Raw genomic sequence first — 15820 nt, 5'->3', positions numbered from 1 at the left:
CTTGTCTCTGACCACATGGGTTTCCCATGAGTCCCTCACAGCCATTGGAACTGAGTCTGGGAAAGTTCTCATTCTTGATATCTCATCTGCCCTTGATAAGCTCGGCTGTATATAGATTCAATCCAGATTCATCTGTAATCCATTAGGGGGTTTCATGATGGGCTAAAGTGCATCAAAACTGCCAATCCTTAACTGCACCTAAACTGTCATTTTAGCTAAATTTGAGCACAGGCATATGTACAAGTGGTAGAGATGATGTAGGCTTGCCTGAGCAGCATGAGCCAACATTAAGTTGAGGATCATGCTCTCAGCAATGTCCCATTGATTATACATATACCTGTCAGTTGGGTCTGTCAGAGTACCTCTTTGGGGCCATGTATCAGGGCACACACCCTGACTGTCAGGGCCGCTGAAAGAGGGCTTGCCGCTCTCTATGCCAACTAAGCTTGTGGGGGCCAAACTCTCGAAACTCTCTACTTTCTCTCTAAACTTCACTTGACTCGATCCTTAACTCTGTGGTGGGTTCTCTGGGATTCCACAAGGTCTGGGCTCAACAAATCCACTACCCACTTGTTGCAGGCTAGATTGTTGCCCTTATTCCTACTGTTGGAACTCCACTCACTCACTCCAACTCTAGCGCATCCTAGCACCTTAGAGAATTTGGGGGAGGGGAGAACTTCTTTTTCAAAAACCCGGTATGTACAGGATTATATCTGATAATTATTTTTAGAAAGAATAGATGGGGAATATTGGTACCATATGGCACCTGGATACCTTGTTAGGCAAAATAATAAAAAAGGTAACAGTAACAACAAAAGAATATCAATCAATATCTGAAATGATGGCAAAATATGAAAATATAAGAAAATAAGCGATATCTCAACGGATTTGCAGAATTAAGAGCCGAAATTGGAAATGCAGCTGGAGATAAGTCTCACGCAGCCGATAAGCATTTTTACCAATTTATTAGACGCTGTGGGAACGAGTGAGGCTGGAATTCTGGGTTGCCGCTTGAGCTTCCCATGCCCACACATACTCATGACCTGCCATGCCTAACCTGTCCAATGCAGAACTCCGTCAATTCTCCACCATTTGGGACGTTCTTGATATCGTCGGAATCGTACGAATTAGCACTATTTTTAGATACCAAATTCGTATCGAGTTGTCGCATGAATGAAAGGTGGTTTTCTAATCGTGGAAGCAGGTATCCAAGCCGAGTCTGTGTGTGGGTGATTATCCTGCCTACAATGCGTCTGCGGTCAAGGCGGTCCGGGCATAGCGTCTGGCGCTGAGGACCTCATGGGGGGGGAATTGGGCATGTGTACTGGCAGGCCCGATGCAGGGTAGCCATCTGTCAGGGCAATAGCCCCGAACCCCAAGTCACATGTAAATTAGACACATATAGTCACGTGGGCAAGCGGGAACCTCCGGGTAACTGCTTACACACCACTGTAAAATACACATACTTGTATCACTTACGGCCTTGTGTGCTGAGCTACCCAAAGACCTCACACTTTTTTAAGTGTATGAGGTGTGTTTTACAACACAACCCACAACTACATAATCTTAACATCTGACTTGGAAGCGCCTATGGCGCCTAAACATGCCCGCAAGGGCAAGGTCGCATCTGCAGCGACACTAAAAAGAAACGAGCGGTTTATTAAGAAACCGCAATCTCCCATCATGGGAGATTCAAACCAAAAGCTGTCGTCAGATGACGATGAGGATCAACATGATCCAGCATTAGCAACCACCTCAGGGCTGGTCCCTGAAGGTTTTAGAAACTTACGTGGAGTAAGTGCGGGGCCAAATACTCCCAGAACTCCACGACATACCGATCTAACCCAAGCTGGGGAAGATCCCTCACCTCCTCACGAGGTGATTGACTTGCACAAAAAACGTGTAAGCGCCGAACGATCAGCCCAAAAAGCTGATCGGATAGAGTCGCAGGAAACTCCAGGGCCCCACTATCCCCTGGAGTCTGTCAGGGACAGCTCCGAAAGCGGTGAGGTCCCGGTGCAAGGGACTCGATGGGACAGGTGTCGGCTATGCGTAGCAATGGTCCTGTTGCAGGGTGAGCGTCCCCGACCACTTAGTCTGAAGTGGGAAGTTGAGAAGAAGGCTGCTTCTTCTGTTCCCACCCCAGGTGCTATTATATACATGCGGTCAGGGTCACGTGGGAGGAGCCATGTCATCCCCGCACACAGCCGCACTCCCCTCGGTATCTCCATGGGAGATCCCGGAGGTGTGCTGCTCTGTGAGCGGGAATGCACGCGGTGGGCGCAGCGATCGGGGGAGCGGGGTTAGGTGTGTTAGTAATACATAGAGAAGGGGAAGTCGACCATGGAACGGAAATAGAAAGAAAGAAGGAAAGGGGAAAGAAGAGACAAAGAGTGATAGTGGGGAAGCGGAGTAGGGCGGCGCGGCATGGGGTCAGGTGGGGTGTGCCCTGACATCACCCCCCTCTTAAGCTGCTTCGCCTCGAAGCGGCTGGGCGGTTCTCTCTTTCTCTCCCTGGGGCATGTGGGTGTGTCTGGTGGAATTCCTTGACTAGGTCTGAGGCATGGGTTAGGTGGTCGCGCGTGAGCCATTGGTTTTCTGAGTGTGGCCAGCCTGTATACTTTACCAGGTACCGGAGTTTTCAGCGTAGCCACTTAGAGTCCAGGATTTTCTCTACTTTGTACTCCTCTTCTCCATCCACGAGGTCTGGTGCAGTCTGATGTTTGTTACAGATACGACTGGGTGAATCCCTCTTTGTTGGGTGGTGAGCCGGAGTTTGACAGTGGCGGGGGAGATGACTTTAATAATCATGAAGGGGCCGGTCCATTTATGGTCCAGCTTCTTGGTTGGGTGGTCTGTTGTGTAATTTTGGGTGCTGAGCCAGACCTGGTCGCCTTCTTGGTACATAGGGGCCGCCTCACGGTTCCGGTCGTAGTAGCGGGCCATCTCGTCCGCCGCATGCTCTAGCGCTGCCTTTGCCTCTTCTTGCATCTTCATCATCCTCGATGAGAAGGCATCAGTGGCTTCTACTTCGGATGTGCGTGTGGGCTCTGTCCCCATCCTAGGGTGTTGGCCAGTGTCGAGCTCGAAAGGGGTTCAGCAGGTGGAGGAATGGACGTGGTTGTTATAGGCGAACTCCGCTAGCAGGAGCCAGTCTGCCCAGTCGTTGTGGCGATGGTTGACAAATACCCGGAGGTAGGCCTCTACCTCTTGGTTTACTCTCTCCGTCTGCCCATCTGTCTGGGGGTGGTAGGGCGTTGAGGGGGTGAGTGTTATGGAAATGGGAATTTCCCATTTTAGACTCTTATGGGTTCTGTATCACATGATTTGTATAGTAATAGAGTTAATCGAATCAATTACAACCAAAAAACCCGCTGTGCTAACATCTGTTAAACCTCATGTTACAACATCTGTGAAACCATCTGTAAACCCTAATGAACCAACTCCCTTCCCCTTTCCCTTTCCCTGTGCCTTGAATGGATGAAAATGGGCGCCTCCGGCCCCATTTTTGTAACAGTGAGCTTGATGCCGAGGAGGTCCGTGAGTTCTTTCGAGAATTGCGAGACAAATGCGCTCCCTCTGTCGCTGAGGATCTCTTCAGGGAGACCGTGGTGCTTCCAGATGTGTTCAAGGAAAAGCTGTGTGATCCCCGCTGAGTCCACCGTTGTCACCGTTGGAATTGCGTGGATGCGTTTGGATAGGTGGTCTACTACGACCAGGACGGCGTTGTAGCCCTTGGACTCAGGGAGTTCTCCAATCATGTCTACTGAGATCACTTGCCAGCAGCGGACGGGGATCTTGTTCGGGATGAGCTTTCCCACTTTACGAGAGGGGAAGGATTTGACACGGTTGCAGGTGTCGCATCTGCATACGTACCGCCCAACATACTCCGCCATCCGTGGCCACTGTTAGAACGGGGCGGAAACAGACGACTCCGGAGTGGAATCGGAGACTTAGTGTGGAGGGACCTTGGCCTCAGCGACTCAAGCGGAGCGCTGTGCCATTGCTGTTTGTCCATTTGGTCCTTAATTTCACAGTAGGTGAGCAGGAAGTCTCTAGGGGGCATTTCAGGTCGATTTCAGACTAAACCAAAACGAGTATGTACAAGCGCCGATATATATAATGGAAGGGGCAAAAGCACAAGGAAAACAAAGGGTAACCGAATCGGAACGAAGACGTCTGAACGGGAACAAAGGGTAGAAGGAGCGGAGAGGTACCGAAGGTCATAAGGCAGGACCTGTGATACATCCGAAAGGAGGTAGGGAGGGCGAGGCCCAGAGGGGCAGGAGGATGAGGGGAAGTGGGGATGATGACTAACTGGCTAGAATAGGAAGAAGCAGTAGTCCAAATAGGGATGAGGGGAAAACGCGAGAAATACATTACAAGCGGCGAGGGTGCCGAAGGCGATCCGTGAAGCTTGGGGGTTGCGGAGCTTACGGAGGTTACGGAGGCGGGGTTGAAAGTCCGAGGGATATTGGCAATGGTGTTTACGTAGTATGAGGTCACCAATGCAATGGACTAAGACCGAGGTGGAGTCAAAGTCCAAGGTAGGGACTATGATGGAGGCTTGGAGTAAGGTACGAGCGGTGTCCGAGTGCGAAGTACAGAACAGCGGTGGAAGGTCGTAACTTGGCGGAAGGGTGGCAGAGGAGTAACAGAGGGAGGAGAGAGGGGAAAGGTAAGGAAGAAGGAGTGGCGGAAAGGAGAGTAGTCAGGTCCGAAGGTGAGTATCGGAATGGATGGGGGAAGCGTAGGGGGATGACGGGAGGGTGGAGGTGTTGTGAAGGGGGAGCGGAGTAGTAGGAGGGTGGTGAGAGGGGCGGTGTTCGGTCCGAGATGAGTATCGGAGCGGACGGAGATAGGGTCGGAGAGGTAAGGAGGAGGTGTGTTGCCAGGACCGAAGGTGAGTATCGGAACGGCAGCGGTAGGTTATGACTCCGGAGGTGAAGAGGGTGGAGGTCCGGAAGTCAGGTTGGGGTCGGGTATGCACGGATATGACAAAAACCGTGTCCTCGACCAGTAAGGACAGAGAAACACCAAGCACGGCGCCTGAAGTAGTGGTCTCGCCACCCGCCATCTACGTGTTGTCCAAGCACCCCCCTAGATCCCTCAACCTAGCTGTAAAGCTGACTGCCCTGACCTCCCTCGCCACTGTCTCTGCGTCAGCCCTCCTAGACTCAGGAGCCACTGGGAACTTCGTAAGCCCCGAGTTTGTCAGAAAACACCGGCTCGAGACGATCCCGCTCCCCCAACCCATCCCCATCCACAATGTCGATGGCACCCCAAACGAGAATGGGGCCATAACTGAGGAACTAGAGGCACTCCTGACATTTGGACGGCACATGGAGCGGGCCCACTTCGCCATTGCAAACCTTGGGCGACAGTCCCTCATCATCGGACACTCGTGGTTGCTGCACCACAACCCAGAGGTAGACTGGACGCAGCAAAAGGTCAGTATGTCCCGCTGCCCATCCTCCTGCCGGTCAGTGTGGGGACACGCTGACTTGGACCCCACAGTGGAACCTGGGGACAGGATTTATGCCGCCATCATCCCTCCAGGGTGGGGACACAAACTGAGAGCAACCATGATGCCATCTCAGCGGATGGCCCAGGAAGCCCACGAACCAGAGGCGGAACCTGCACCATTTGAGGCGCTAGTCCCAGAACAGTACCAGGACTTCCGGTGTAGGAGAAATAATATTCAAAGAATAAAACAATGATCTATCAGAATAGTCAACGAACAGGTGACAAGTTCAGACGTTTAACAGATCTCATGATCTTTATGAGACTGGACAGACATTAGAAGATCATTATAAATTATCTACACCCATGTAGCATGAGATTTAATCTACTACAAGCATGCCTAGAACCTGGCATAGGTGTAATATTCAAAGAATATATCCCTACAACAAGAAAATAGCACATAGACGGCAGAATAAGAAGGAACATTGGAAAAGAAATGTAAATATCTCGGGAACCAGTAAACTCTTGACTGTAATCTTTTTACCATCTGAAAGGACTGTTTCCTAACTTTATCCACGGTTTTGTTTCATTCTAAAAGCTTCAAAACTGACGGAGATATCGCTCAAACGGCGAAACACCTTATAATTCATATATATTTATTTGCTAATTCTTACAAAAAGTAATGTGACTCAAGGGAAATATATTGGCGCCCGGAAGTCTGGCGGACCGAATACCATATGACAGAGTATTCCCCGGCGCGGGCGGACAGTTTTTGATCGCATCAGAAGAGGAGAAAATGCTAAAAAACCGGATCTTGTATATTTTCCCATGATTCATCAAAACTTTTTGATTTTAAGCTCAAATAAATCGGAACAAAGGAATGATTGATGATCTGGATCTCGGATCATAAGCATGAAGTGATTCAGAAGTCCGCGGATCGGTTAATTAATTGGGAAGGCTCTAGAACATTGGTAATGATGTGGCTTCACAAAAAGGGGTCAATTAGAGAACAGTCTAGAAAGTTCCTTTATAGCCGAGTCATTTCTAAAGATAACCGTTCGTAATTAAGGCGGTGTAGAGCATAGCTTCAGCGCTACAAGATCCCGCTAAGATCGGCCCAAAAGACAAAGAAATGAATTACTTATTGCTGAGTCATGTCCTAAGTCCATTATTAAGCTTACACAGCCCAAGCCCCTATATCATTCTAGAACTATCTATAATACAAATGTAGCACATGTAACTAGTGTGAGGCGTGGGAGTAGAGAGGTCTCTGAAAAGCATAAAAGGCCGCCGCTTCTGCCCCCTCTCAAACCTTAGGTAGAAATAAAAGTTTAATTCTCCTCACCAGTGGTTGGTTCATTTGCTCCAAAAGATAAAAGCAAATATTAGTTGTTAGCTAATATAAAACTAACACGTCACTCTAAGCGTGAGTTAGGGTCAGTTAGACGCAGCTGAACAAAAGTGTCATAGTGAGAATTAGTGAGAATTTGGTGGAGGGACTTCTTAATTGAATAATCTCTCAGCAATACTTGGTTATCACACCACAGGAGAAAAGTGAGCGATCCTGAACCTGCTAGATAACTAGCACGCACTCTAAGCGATAGAAAGAGCAATTTGGTCACTCCTGTATTGAGTAACATTTATTGCGGAATTATTTTATTAGTAGTTTTCCTTCAGTAAATTATCAGGAAAATCACATCCTACTGAAAAGTGGTATATCTAGGTGTAATATTGACTAGAAATCATAGTAAAGTCAATATAGAATTTTATCCATAGACGATCTATATGTCAGGTGAGATCGTTGGGGGGTGTTTATTGTTGTTTAGACAGTGAACAATTATATATTTGGCAACCAAAACACAGTCAGTACGCAAATCAGCACAAACTCTAATATCGTTATTGGACGTAGGAAACTGGTTACATAAGGTGATCCAGCTCCGCTCCTTCACCGGGGAAGGGTGTACGTCCCCAAAGACCCCCAACTCCACCATGATCTTGTGCGGCTACACCACGATGCATGGGCAACAGGACACCCGGGGTGGTGGAAAACCCTGGAACTTGTCTCCCATGACTACTGGTGGCCCCAGATGGCAGAGTATGTCGGGCGGTACATACGTGGGTGCGACACCTGCAACCGCGTCAAATCTTTCCCCTCACGAAAAGTCAGGAAGCTCACCCCAAACAAGGTCCCCACCCATCGCTGGCAAGTGATCTCAGTAGACATGGTGGGAGAGCTCCCAGAGTCCAAAGGCTATAATGCCATCCTGGTGGTAGTAGACCACCTGTCCAAGCGTATCCACATGGCCCCCACCATGACGACCATAGACTCGGAGGGTATCGCACGGCTCTTTCTAGAGCATGTCTGGAGGCACCATGGGCTCCCAGAGGAGATCCTCAGCGACAGAGGGAGCGCCTTCATCTCCTGCTTCTCGAAAGAGCTCGTGGACCTTCTAGGCATCAAGCTGACCCCTTCAACGCCCTACCACCCCCAGATGGATGGACAGACTGAGCGGGTCAACCAAGAGATTGAAGCTTATCTCCGGGTGTTCGTCAACCATCGACAGGACGACTGGGCGGACTGGCTCCCGCTGGTGGAATTCTCCTACAACAGCCACATCCACTCATCCACCCACCGAACTCCTTTTGAACTCGACACCAGCCAACACCCCAGGATGGGGACAGAGCCTACACGCACATCCAAGGTGGAAGCTGCTGACGCGTTGTAGGAGAAATAACGGCCACACTATGGAAACCCATTATGGAAATATGCCAGATAAATCACAAAACCTCATACGACAAGTAGATATGAGAACATAGAAGGACCTGAATTTTAACGAATTTTACGAATTTTTACGAATTATTACGACTATACACGATAAATCGAAAGAAAGAAAAATAACAAAAATACTTCAAGCTTACCATCAACGAGACGGAATTCTCGGGGGAATTTATAGCAAATATTAAACCAAGAATTAGGACAATCGACCAAGATTTGACTATAAAAATAATCAGAGAACCTCCACGGAAACTACTTTCCCACGTCCGCACACATAGCAAGGATGGAAGTACCACAGAACAAAGATTCCTCAGGAACTAATGCAAAAGTCAAAGTCGTGTTTATAATAGGAAATGTAGATGTCACCCAAACGGAACCAATGAGAGTAATTATAGGGGAAACTACCCATGAACGACGGAGATATGACTAAAACTCCTGCAAAACGAGGACAATGTCTAAAAAGCAAGCGCGAAGATTAACTAGTAACGACCGAGACAAGCTTGATAGCCCATTAGAAAGGAAAGGATTTACTCTTAATCCTCCCAAATTTCCATAATAAAAGGATCATGCGTTAATGAGAAATCCAATAACGGGAATAGCGACATCAAAAGTCCGAGCTCAGGGACAAGACGATGATTGCGTAGGATCCATAATTAAAACATACAACGAAATTTACACGGAAATTATGAAAATAGGAAACTATAGTTATGCAAATTCTCAGCCCAAACGGTCCAGCCGTTGTGAAGTTATACCCATGACAGGAATATAGGAATCCGCATCATGTGTAATGACACGTGAGGGTGGCGATGTGCAGGGAACCGGCCATCGGAACCGAGATCCGCACTTCGGCAGATCGCGAAGACCAATTTCCGTCCAAATAAGGAAGAGCCCGGTCAAAACAAAGCACGAAAAGTGCAAAACAACCTTAGATCATGAGGCCCCTGCACCTGGCCAACTCCCCCACAGCCACACCAACCTCCCCACCCCAAGTCCGCCTCTGGCACCGTGCCCGGTGCGACTCCTCTACCCCACCCACTTGGCCCCTACAGGGCCGCTACCATTCCCATGCCCGACTCTGGCCCAACTCCGAGTCCAGTGCCACTACGATACCATCACCGCTATCACAGCCCTACGCTCCTTCCTTTATTTTTCTGTTATTGTTTGTTTTGACCCTCGGTCATTGCTGGCTGCTGTGTGGCCAACCCTGCTCCTTATTCATGTTTGCTTCTGGACCCTTCGGCCTTCGGCCCAGGTCCGCTCTCATTCATTCTTTCCTCCTATATATATCCTGTATACTACATTATAGTACTTTAGCTCTAATATCGATTTGACCATGACCCCTCAAGTCCTGACCCCAACAAGGCAACCCCAGTAAGTCTGAAATGAGGGCCAAGAGACAGCTAGGGGGGCACAGCACTCCTTTAGAGTCGCTGAGGCCAAATGCCCTACCCTTGGGCCTTGTTTGCAGCATCACAGCCATCACGGCCTATAGTGGCCCGCAACAGCGACCTTCAGTGCCAACCCCAGACCAGTGTCTAACACTGAGTCAAGATGTTAAGATTGATAAGTTCTAGTGGGTTGTGTTGTAAAACACACCTCATACACTTAAAAAAGTGTGAGGTCTCAGTGGGTAGCTCAGCACACAGAGCCATAAGTGATACAATGGTGTGTATTTTACAGTGGTGTGTAAGCAGTTAACCGGAGGTTACTGCTTACCCACATGACTATATGTATCTTTAATTACATATGGCTTGGGGTTCGGGGCTATTTCCCTGACACAGGCTAAGTTCATATATTTTGTTTGGAATGACAGCCACTGGACTGCACAGTGGGCCTCATCAACAATGATACAATTAATGTTACTGACAAAGCTGTCCTTCATCCAGAGCAGTCTAAGGAGGTTCCCTTGGAGCAAATCAGGACCCAGGACAACAAATTGATATCTCATACTTGCAATCGCCTACTTAGTAAGTCATCATGGATTCACATATAAGTATGCAATTAATCCTTGCTCAAGTATGTACATGCCTTTACAACATCCTTGTTAATGGTCCTTGTCATATCCGTCCACAGCCATCATCCTCAATCCCCTCTGGTCCTCTGGATTCCCTCTGCTCCTTCGTCACTAACCTCAGAGCCTCTGGTTTCCACAATCACCTCTGACCCCCCTGATGGTCACCACCCCCTCAATTCAATATATTACCTACGCCTCCCTAAGTACGGAACCCCAAAGGCCTCCAGACAGCTCCGACGTCCGCTAGCGCACTCCTGCCCCTGCTGGGCAATTCACTTGCTTGCCCTGCAAGTCTACCTTCGGGCCTATCCCTCCTTTCTGTTTCTGGGTTATAACCCACCATTCCACTAACCCCGTAACCCAACTCATCGGTAATATTCAGTTGGCTAATATCTAACCCCGTTAGCTCTGCTCTGCTCTGTCCCGCTATTCACAGGCCCACCCTCTATGTACCTATATATACTTAACTTGTAGATAGGTTACACCCTAGTGATAAAATCGACTAGAGTTAATCCCCCTTTTTAGTTCTCGCTGCCAGTAAGTAAATTAGGGCACAGACATGTAACTTGGCACAGCGCTCCTGGTCTGAGTCACTGAGGCCAAAGCCCTCTGCCATGGAGACGTATCCTTCATCTCGCTTCCAGTCTCTAACAGTCCTTGCTTCCAGTGCGATTGTGGTGAGTCCTAATTTCTCTGCACTCTCTACATGCTGATCTGCAAGCTTTCTCAGTGGTGCGATTATGAAAGAAACCCCTGGTTTCTTTTTCATAGAGTGCAGGAAGGAAAAATGTGTATGTTTTTCCAGTTCCTGTTGCAGCTGTTGACACTAAATTTTGCTTTGGCTCATGAAGGAGAAACTCGGCAATTTCAGCCTGGAACCAACATGCACGATGATTCCATTCTGCTTCACTTAGGGCTCTTATTTGCTCAGCAGAAGGCATCTGGCCTGGTTCTATGTATGTGATCTGCAGGCATGTTCATGGTGTGAAAGGTGGTGGAGGGACAAGGGGACATGGCAAGGATGCCTTTCTGAGATCAAAGTATTATTTCCAGATGTTACCGAGAACACCGCCACCACCAAATTGTGCCAGTTGTTGGAGCGAAATGTCGCATTTGTTTTTTGGAGTAGGTGATCAGGTCCGATTGCCTTATTTCCATACCATGTGACTGGAACTTGTGATTACATTTTCATATCATGTGCTTCAATCCCAATGTGACTACTTTAGTATTGAATAAAAGTACTTAGTAACAAAAAAGCTCAGATTTCACACATCCATGGAGCAACAACGAACTGGGTAAGAGTCTGACTTCAATGACTGTACTGTCACTGAAATTTAGTGGCCCAGCACTATCCCAAAGACTCACATCCAAGAAAGTATTTTGCATTTTTCTCAATAACTTGCTTGTCAATTTAGAAATTATATATTCTGGAAGCTATTTGAAGGGGCTATCCAACTATGCAAAGTGTGTTGATACCATGGGAAACAGTCTGGACACCCCTCCAGACAGTGCACAGACATAAGGTGGACAGCCACACTAACCCAAAGACTCATGTCCAAAAAAGTATTTTGCATTTTTCTCGATGATTTATTGGTCAATTCAGTCTCAAAATATATATTCTGGAAGCTATTCAAAGGGGCTATCCATCTGCATAGAGTGCATTGAGACCATGGGAAACAGTGCTGACACCCCTTCAGACAGTGGCCAGCATTGTGCACAGTTGAGCAGCCTGAGGATTGTCATGGGAAATCAGATTCAATTGCGGCATTATGTTTTGAATGTTTACCCTGAATAATACAAATTGGATCAGGCCTTTTTTCTTTCTTCACCAGGATGTCCAGGACATCCACTAGTAAATACCCCCTATTAGGCCCATTTGAAGGCCAAACAGCCCCCCCTCTATAGGCCATCATTAGATGGATGACTAGGCTGGTTGTTGAGGAAATTTGTATCCGGTGCGACTACTGGACTTATCCGGAGCTCCAAATTCTTATGATGTAAACCAGCGTGACTGGACAAATGACATAAAATGGACAAGCCTGGTATCGAACCCAGGACTTCTAGTGTGCATCCATACACTACTCGCCCGTTATGCCAGGGGGGGGGTACCCCTTCCCTGATGGTTTGGGAGATCACTTGATCCCTTCCTCCAACAGTTGTTGTTCACAATTTATGACAAATTACATATGTTTATTTCGGAGGGGCACAGAGAGCACATGTGGTCCAAAAAAACATGTGGGAAAGTAAAAGTTCCCACAAATTGTGTATGCAAAAAGACCAAGTTGCAAGCAAGGTAATAGGGGCTTCGCGGTCTACTTCGGCTGGGATTTGTCTCAGGTGGGGGTGATTGAATGGCCAGAATACCCTACGGAAAGGACCGAGAGCAGCCTGTTGGATGGAGGCAGGCAAATAGTTCAACATGTCCCCGCTTCGTTTCGACCTCGGAGTCGTTCCCACAAGACCATCACCATCACCAGCGGGCTAAGCAAATCCACATATGGGCTGATTCCTATACCCACCTCATCAGCGGCGTTTGCCGCCGCTGTACTCCACTGACTAGCCCTATCTAGATAATTCCAGTATTCCCTAAATCTGGCACCGTATTCCAAAGTTTCTCCTTCTTGAGGTTTCGTGGCTGGGTGGCCATAATCAAATGAACGAGTGGCATCGTAAGTGGACCCACAGATTCGATTGGCTAGCGCAAAATAGGAACGCGAAATCGGTAGTGAGGAGATGTTTGTATTGTTGGGGGAGCCAGTGATGTGCTTGTGCAAGGTCGTATTTAGCACAACGACGCTCTTGAATACGTTCGGCATCCCTTGAGCGAAAAAAGGATTCGTGCCTAGGGAAAGCTCACCGTAAATACACAGTTATGTGGCCACTATGGAAGTGGGTATCGTACACATGGCAGAATCTCCGATGGCTACGAAATTGTTGGGAGTAGGTGCCGATAAATAGTCAATGTAACACGAGGGACGCTTTAAAAAAAAGAAACTAAGAATATTGCCAAAACATTGGACGCACCCGAATACACACCATTTTAGAAGAAAGGATTTGGATCTTGTCATCCACTTGACTTTCTCGGAGGAGGTCAAATAGGGCATAAACCCAAAGAGAAATCTCCTTCAGCGACGGATTGAGCTTGAATAATTCCTCATGCGTGTCACGAATAGCTAGGTCGAGCTGAGCAAGATTGCTGGGTGGCTTCACGTCGCCTAAAGCGAAGTAACTGATAAGCACTAAAAAATAGGAAAGTATGGTTATGTCAAGTACGAATATAGAAATACAGACACACATTCATTATCCAGAACCTTCTGGATGAAGATCCCTTCCTTTGGACCTCCGCTGCCGGCTTTATCAATACGAAGGGCCTGGGCGTATAACGTTTTCAGTCCGGCCCAATTTCCAGAGTTGGGGTCATTCCGTGGTACTAGGCCAGCAATTCGGTGCTTCAACTTCTCGTCCTTCACGGGAACATAAAAGCACCTGTACATGGCGTCCGGAGCATAAGAACGGCGAGTATATGGGCCCCAGCGTTGCGCCACCGCAGCTGCTGTGGAACGAGCCTCTATGTGATTGCTAGTCGCCCGGGGAAGCAATTTCAATGCAATTTCACTTCCTCCACTGCAATCCGCAAAAAACACGCAGGGTATTGTAACAGTTTCGGCTGATCCCATCGAAGGTCTGTAGGACACGGCAGAGATTGCAGCCGAAGATGGCGTGGAAGCATGCAAACTGGTAACGGTTCCTTGTATAGCCTCCAAGGAATCCCCTGCGTAAGAGGCAGCAAGTTCGCGGAGGACCCTTTCCAGTCTAACATCGACGAAGATTACTAACTTCGGGAGACCAACTTGATCACTCACATGACCCTCTGATATTCAAACCCAGGGAGTGCTGCCGTGGCCCTGCAGTTCCAGGACGTACCCAATATCCACCTTCGGAAGAAAGGGCGAACCTCACAGCCCATCTTTGCGGCCACCTCATCAAAATTCGAATAGAGTGCTCGACAGATGATAATCATCAGTGGCAACACGACATGGCAGTGACCACGCTGAGCAACACGCGTTGCAGTTCTCTCGATTCGGTAATCCGGCTCAATGATAACAATGCGTGCAAAGTAATCGGACAGAACACGAGCAGTTGCATATCCTGCAATGCTGGGAAACGATAAAGACACGACAAGGGACTGTAGCAAGGTACGAACTTCTCCCAAAGTGGGACTTACCTTCCTCCAGCCACCACTGCTGTTCCCTGAAGCTTCTTCCCATCGCGTTTGGGACGGAGAAGCCTGAGCTGAGGGATAACCATCGTCGTGTTGATGATGTAATTACGAAGCGCCGTCCATGCAAGCACGGATACGATACAGAGAGAAAAAGCGAATAATAACATGCCTGGTGACCTTGAAAATTGGGACTTGCTGTGGATTTATGGGCAGAGTCAGAGTCATGGCTAAATTCTTCGTCGTCTGGAAGCATTCCACGCATGATGTGTATCCGCATCCCTCCGGCTCATGGGAAGATGGATCAAACTCGATTTCTTCTTCTAAACTAGGGGCTCGCCAAAGACGATCTGTTTATGGTTATCCCCAAGAGACCGTACCAAAGATGTTCTAGGCGTTGCGCTATTTGTTCCTCAGGTAATGAGGGGATACTCGAGTACCCGACGACCCACGTTTTATATCCAGGGTATCGTGCTATGCGCTTCCTTGGTTCCTACTTTGAACAACCCATTCCATTCGGCATGATAGGAACACATCTCATTTGCTTCTGCATCAGGGAGACGAGTGTTTACGAGTGTTTACGAGATCGTGATATCAGAGTTGATTATGAGAAACGGGCAGTTGGGAAGACAGCATTAGGAACAACCATTTCTCCCGTGAACAATCAATCAGGAAAAAGAGAATGGCATGGCATGGCATACCAAGGACACTAAATATTGACCCGTTTGACTACCTTCATCCCCGCGAGAACCAATTCAATCGTGGGGTATGCATGTCCCCGAAACGGGCTCTTGGCCAAAGCCGGGCCAGCCGTTTCACCATGAACGTCGTTGTAGGTAAGGTGTTGTTATGTAGCTCTCAGCGGGGACACTCGGATAACGGGGAACAACCGACTTGATATTGTAACCGCACAGCGGTATAAGTAGTTAAAGTAATAACACGGATATCAGACAAAAGTGATAAGAAAATGAGATACGCGACAGCGCTACATGTGGAAGGCAATCAACAGTGAAACACGAAACACATGGTAAAAGGGTATCATATCGGATAGCCGATATGGGCATGATATGCGTACCGGCGCGTCGTCATGTCTTGCTCAAACAACATAAGGTGCGTCGATCGACGTCCTCAACACCAGGATAACCGTATGTTACACTACAGACCCGCCCTCTATTCCTTGGGTGCGACTCTACATCCTATTTATTGCCATAGGTGGCATATTCGGTAAGCCCGAAATCCGTTGTTGGCATCATTCCCAGCCCTGAATGCACTATGTGTGAGAGAACTAGCGTTACAGATTAGCGCTAGACAATGAAAGACATTAAGTAAAGGTCTAATGAGACCAAGA

At 48.1% G+C, this 15820-nt stretch overlaps 1 protein-coding gene across 1 annotated transcript; it reads right to left on the bottom strand.

Annotated features, from left to right (window-relative positions):
- Window positions 1-12549: 12549 nt before the first annotated feature.
- Window positions 12550-15117, bottom strand: EI90DRAFT_3054973 (uncharacterized protein). Its single transcript, XM_039060121.1, has 8 exons — window positions 14728-15117; window positions 14479-14647; window positions 14117-14410; window positions 13549-14066; window positions 13290-13492; window positions 13156-13231; window positions 12657-13095; window positions 12550-12618 (listed from the first exon to the last, which is right to left on the bottom strand). Exons 1-7 carry the CDS (start codon window positions 14750-14752, stop codon window positions 12668-12670), a joined length of 1713 nt encoding a protein of 570 aa, XP_038916748.1. The 5' UTR covers window positions 14753-15117; the 3' UTR covers window positions 12550-12618; window positions 12657-12667.
- Between the last annotated feature and the right edge of the window lie 703 nt (window positions 15118-15820).

This window comes from Cantharellus anzutake (assembly GCF_015039405.1).
Source record: "Cantharellus anzutake strain C23 chromosome Unknown EI90scaffold_20, whole genome shotgun sequence".
Taxonomy (NCBI): domain Eukaryota; kingdom Fungi; phylum Basidiomycota; class Agaricomycetes; order Cantharellales; family Hydnaceae; genus Cantharellus; species Cantharellus anzutake.
The sequence above is the reverse complement of the archived record's forward strand: the minus strand, read 5'-3'. Positions and strand labels throughout refer to the sequence as shown.

Bases quoted from the DNA above. Each gene is read 5' to 3' on its own strand.
- EI90DRAFT_3054973 (XM_039060121.1), bottom strand. From the start codon at position 14,752: ATGCGGATACACATCATGCGTGGAA. The intron at 13,232-13,289 runs GTGTGTATTCGG...TTTTTTTTAAAG, and splicing joins AAATCCTTTCTTCTAAAATG to CGTCCCTCGTGTTACATTGA. The intron at 13,096-13,155 runs GTACGATACCCA...AGCTTTCCCTAG, and splicing joins CATCGGAGATTCTGCCATGT to GCACGAATCCTTTTTTCGCT.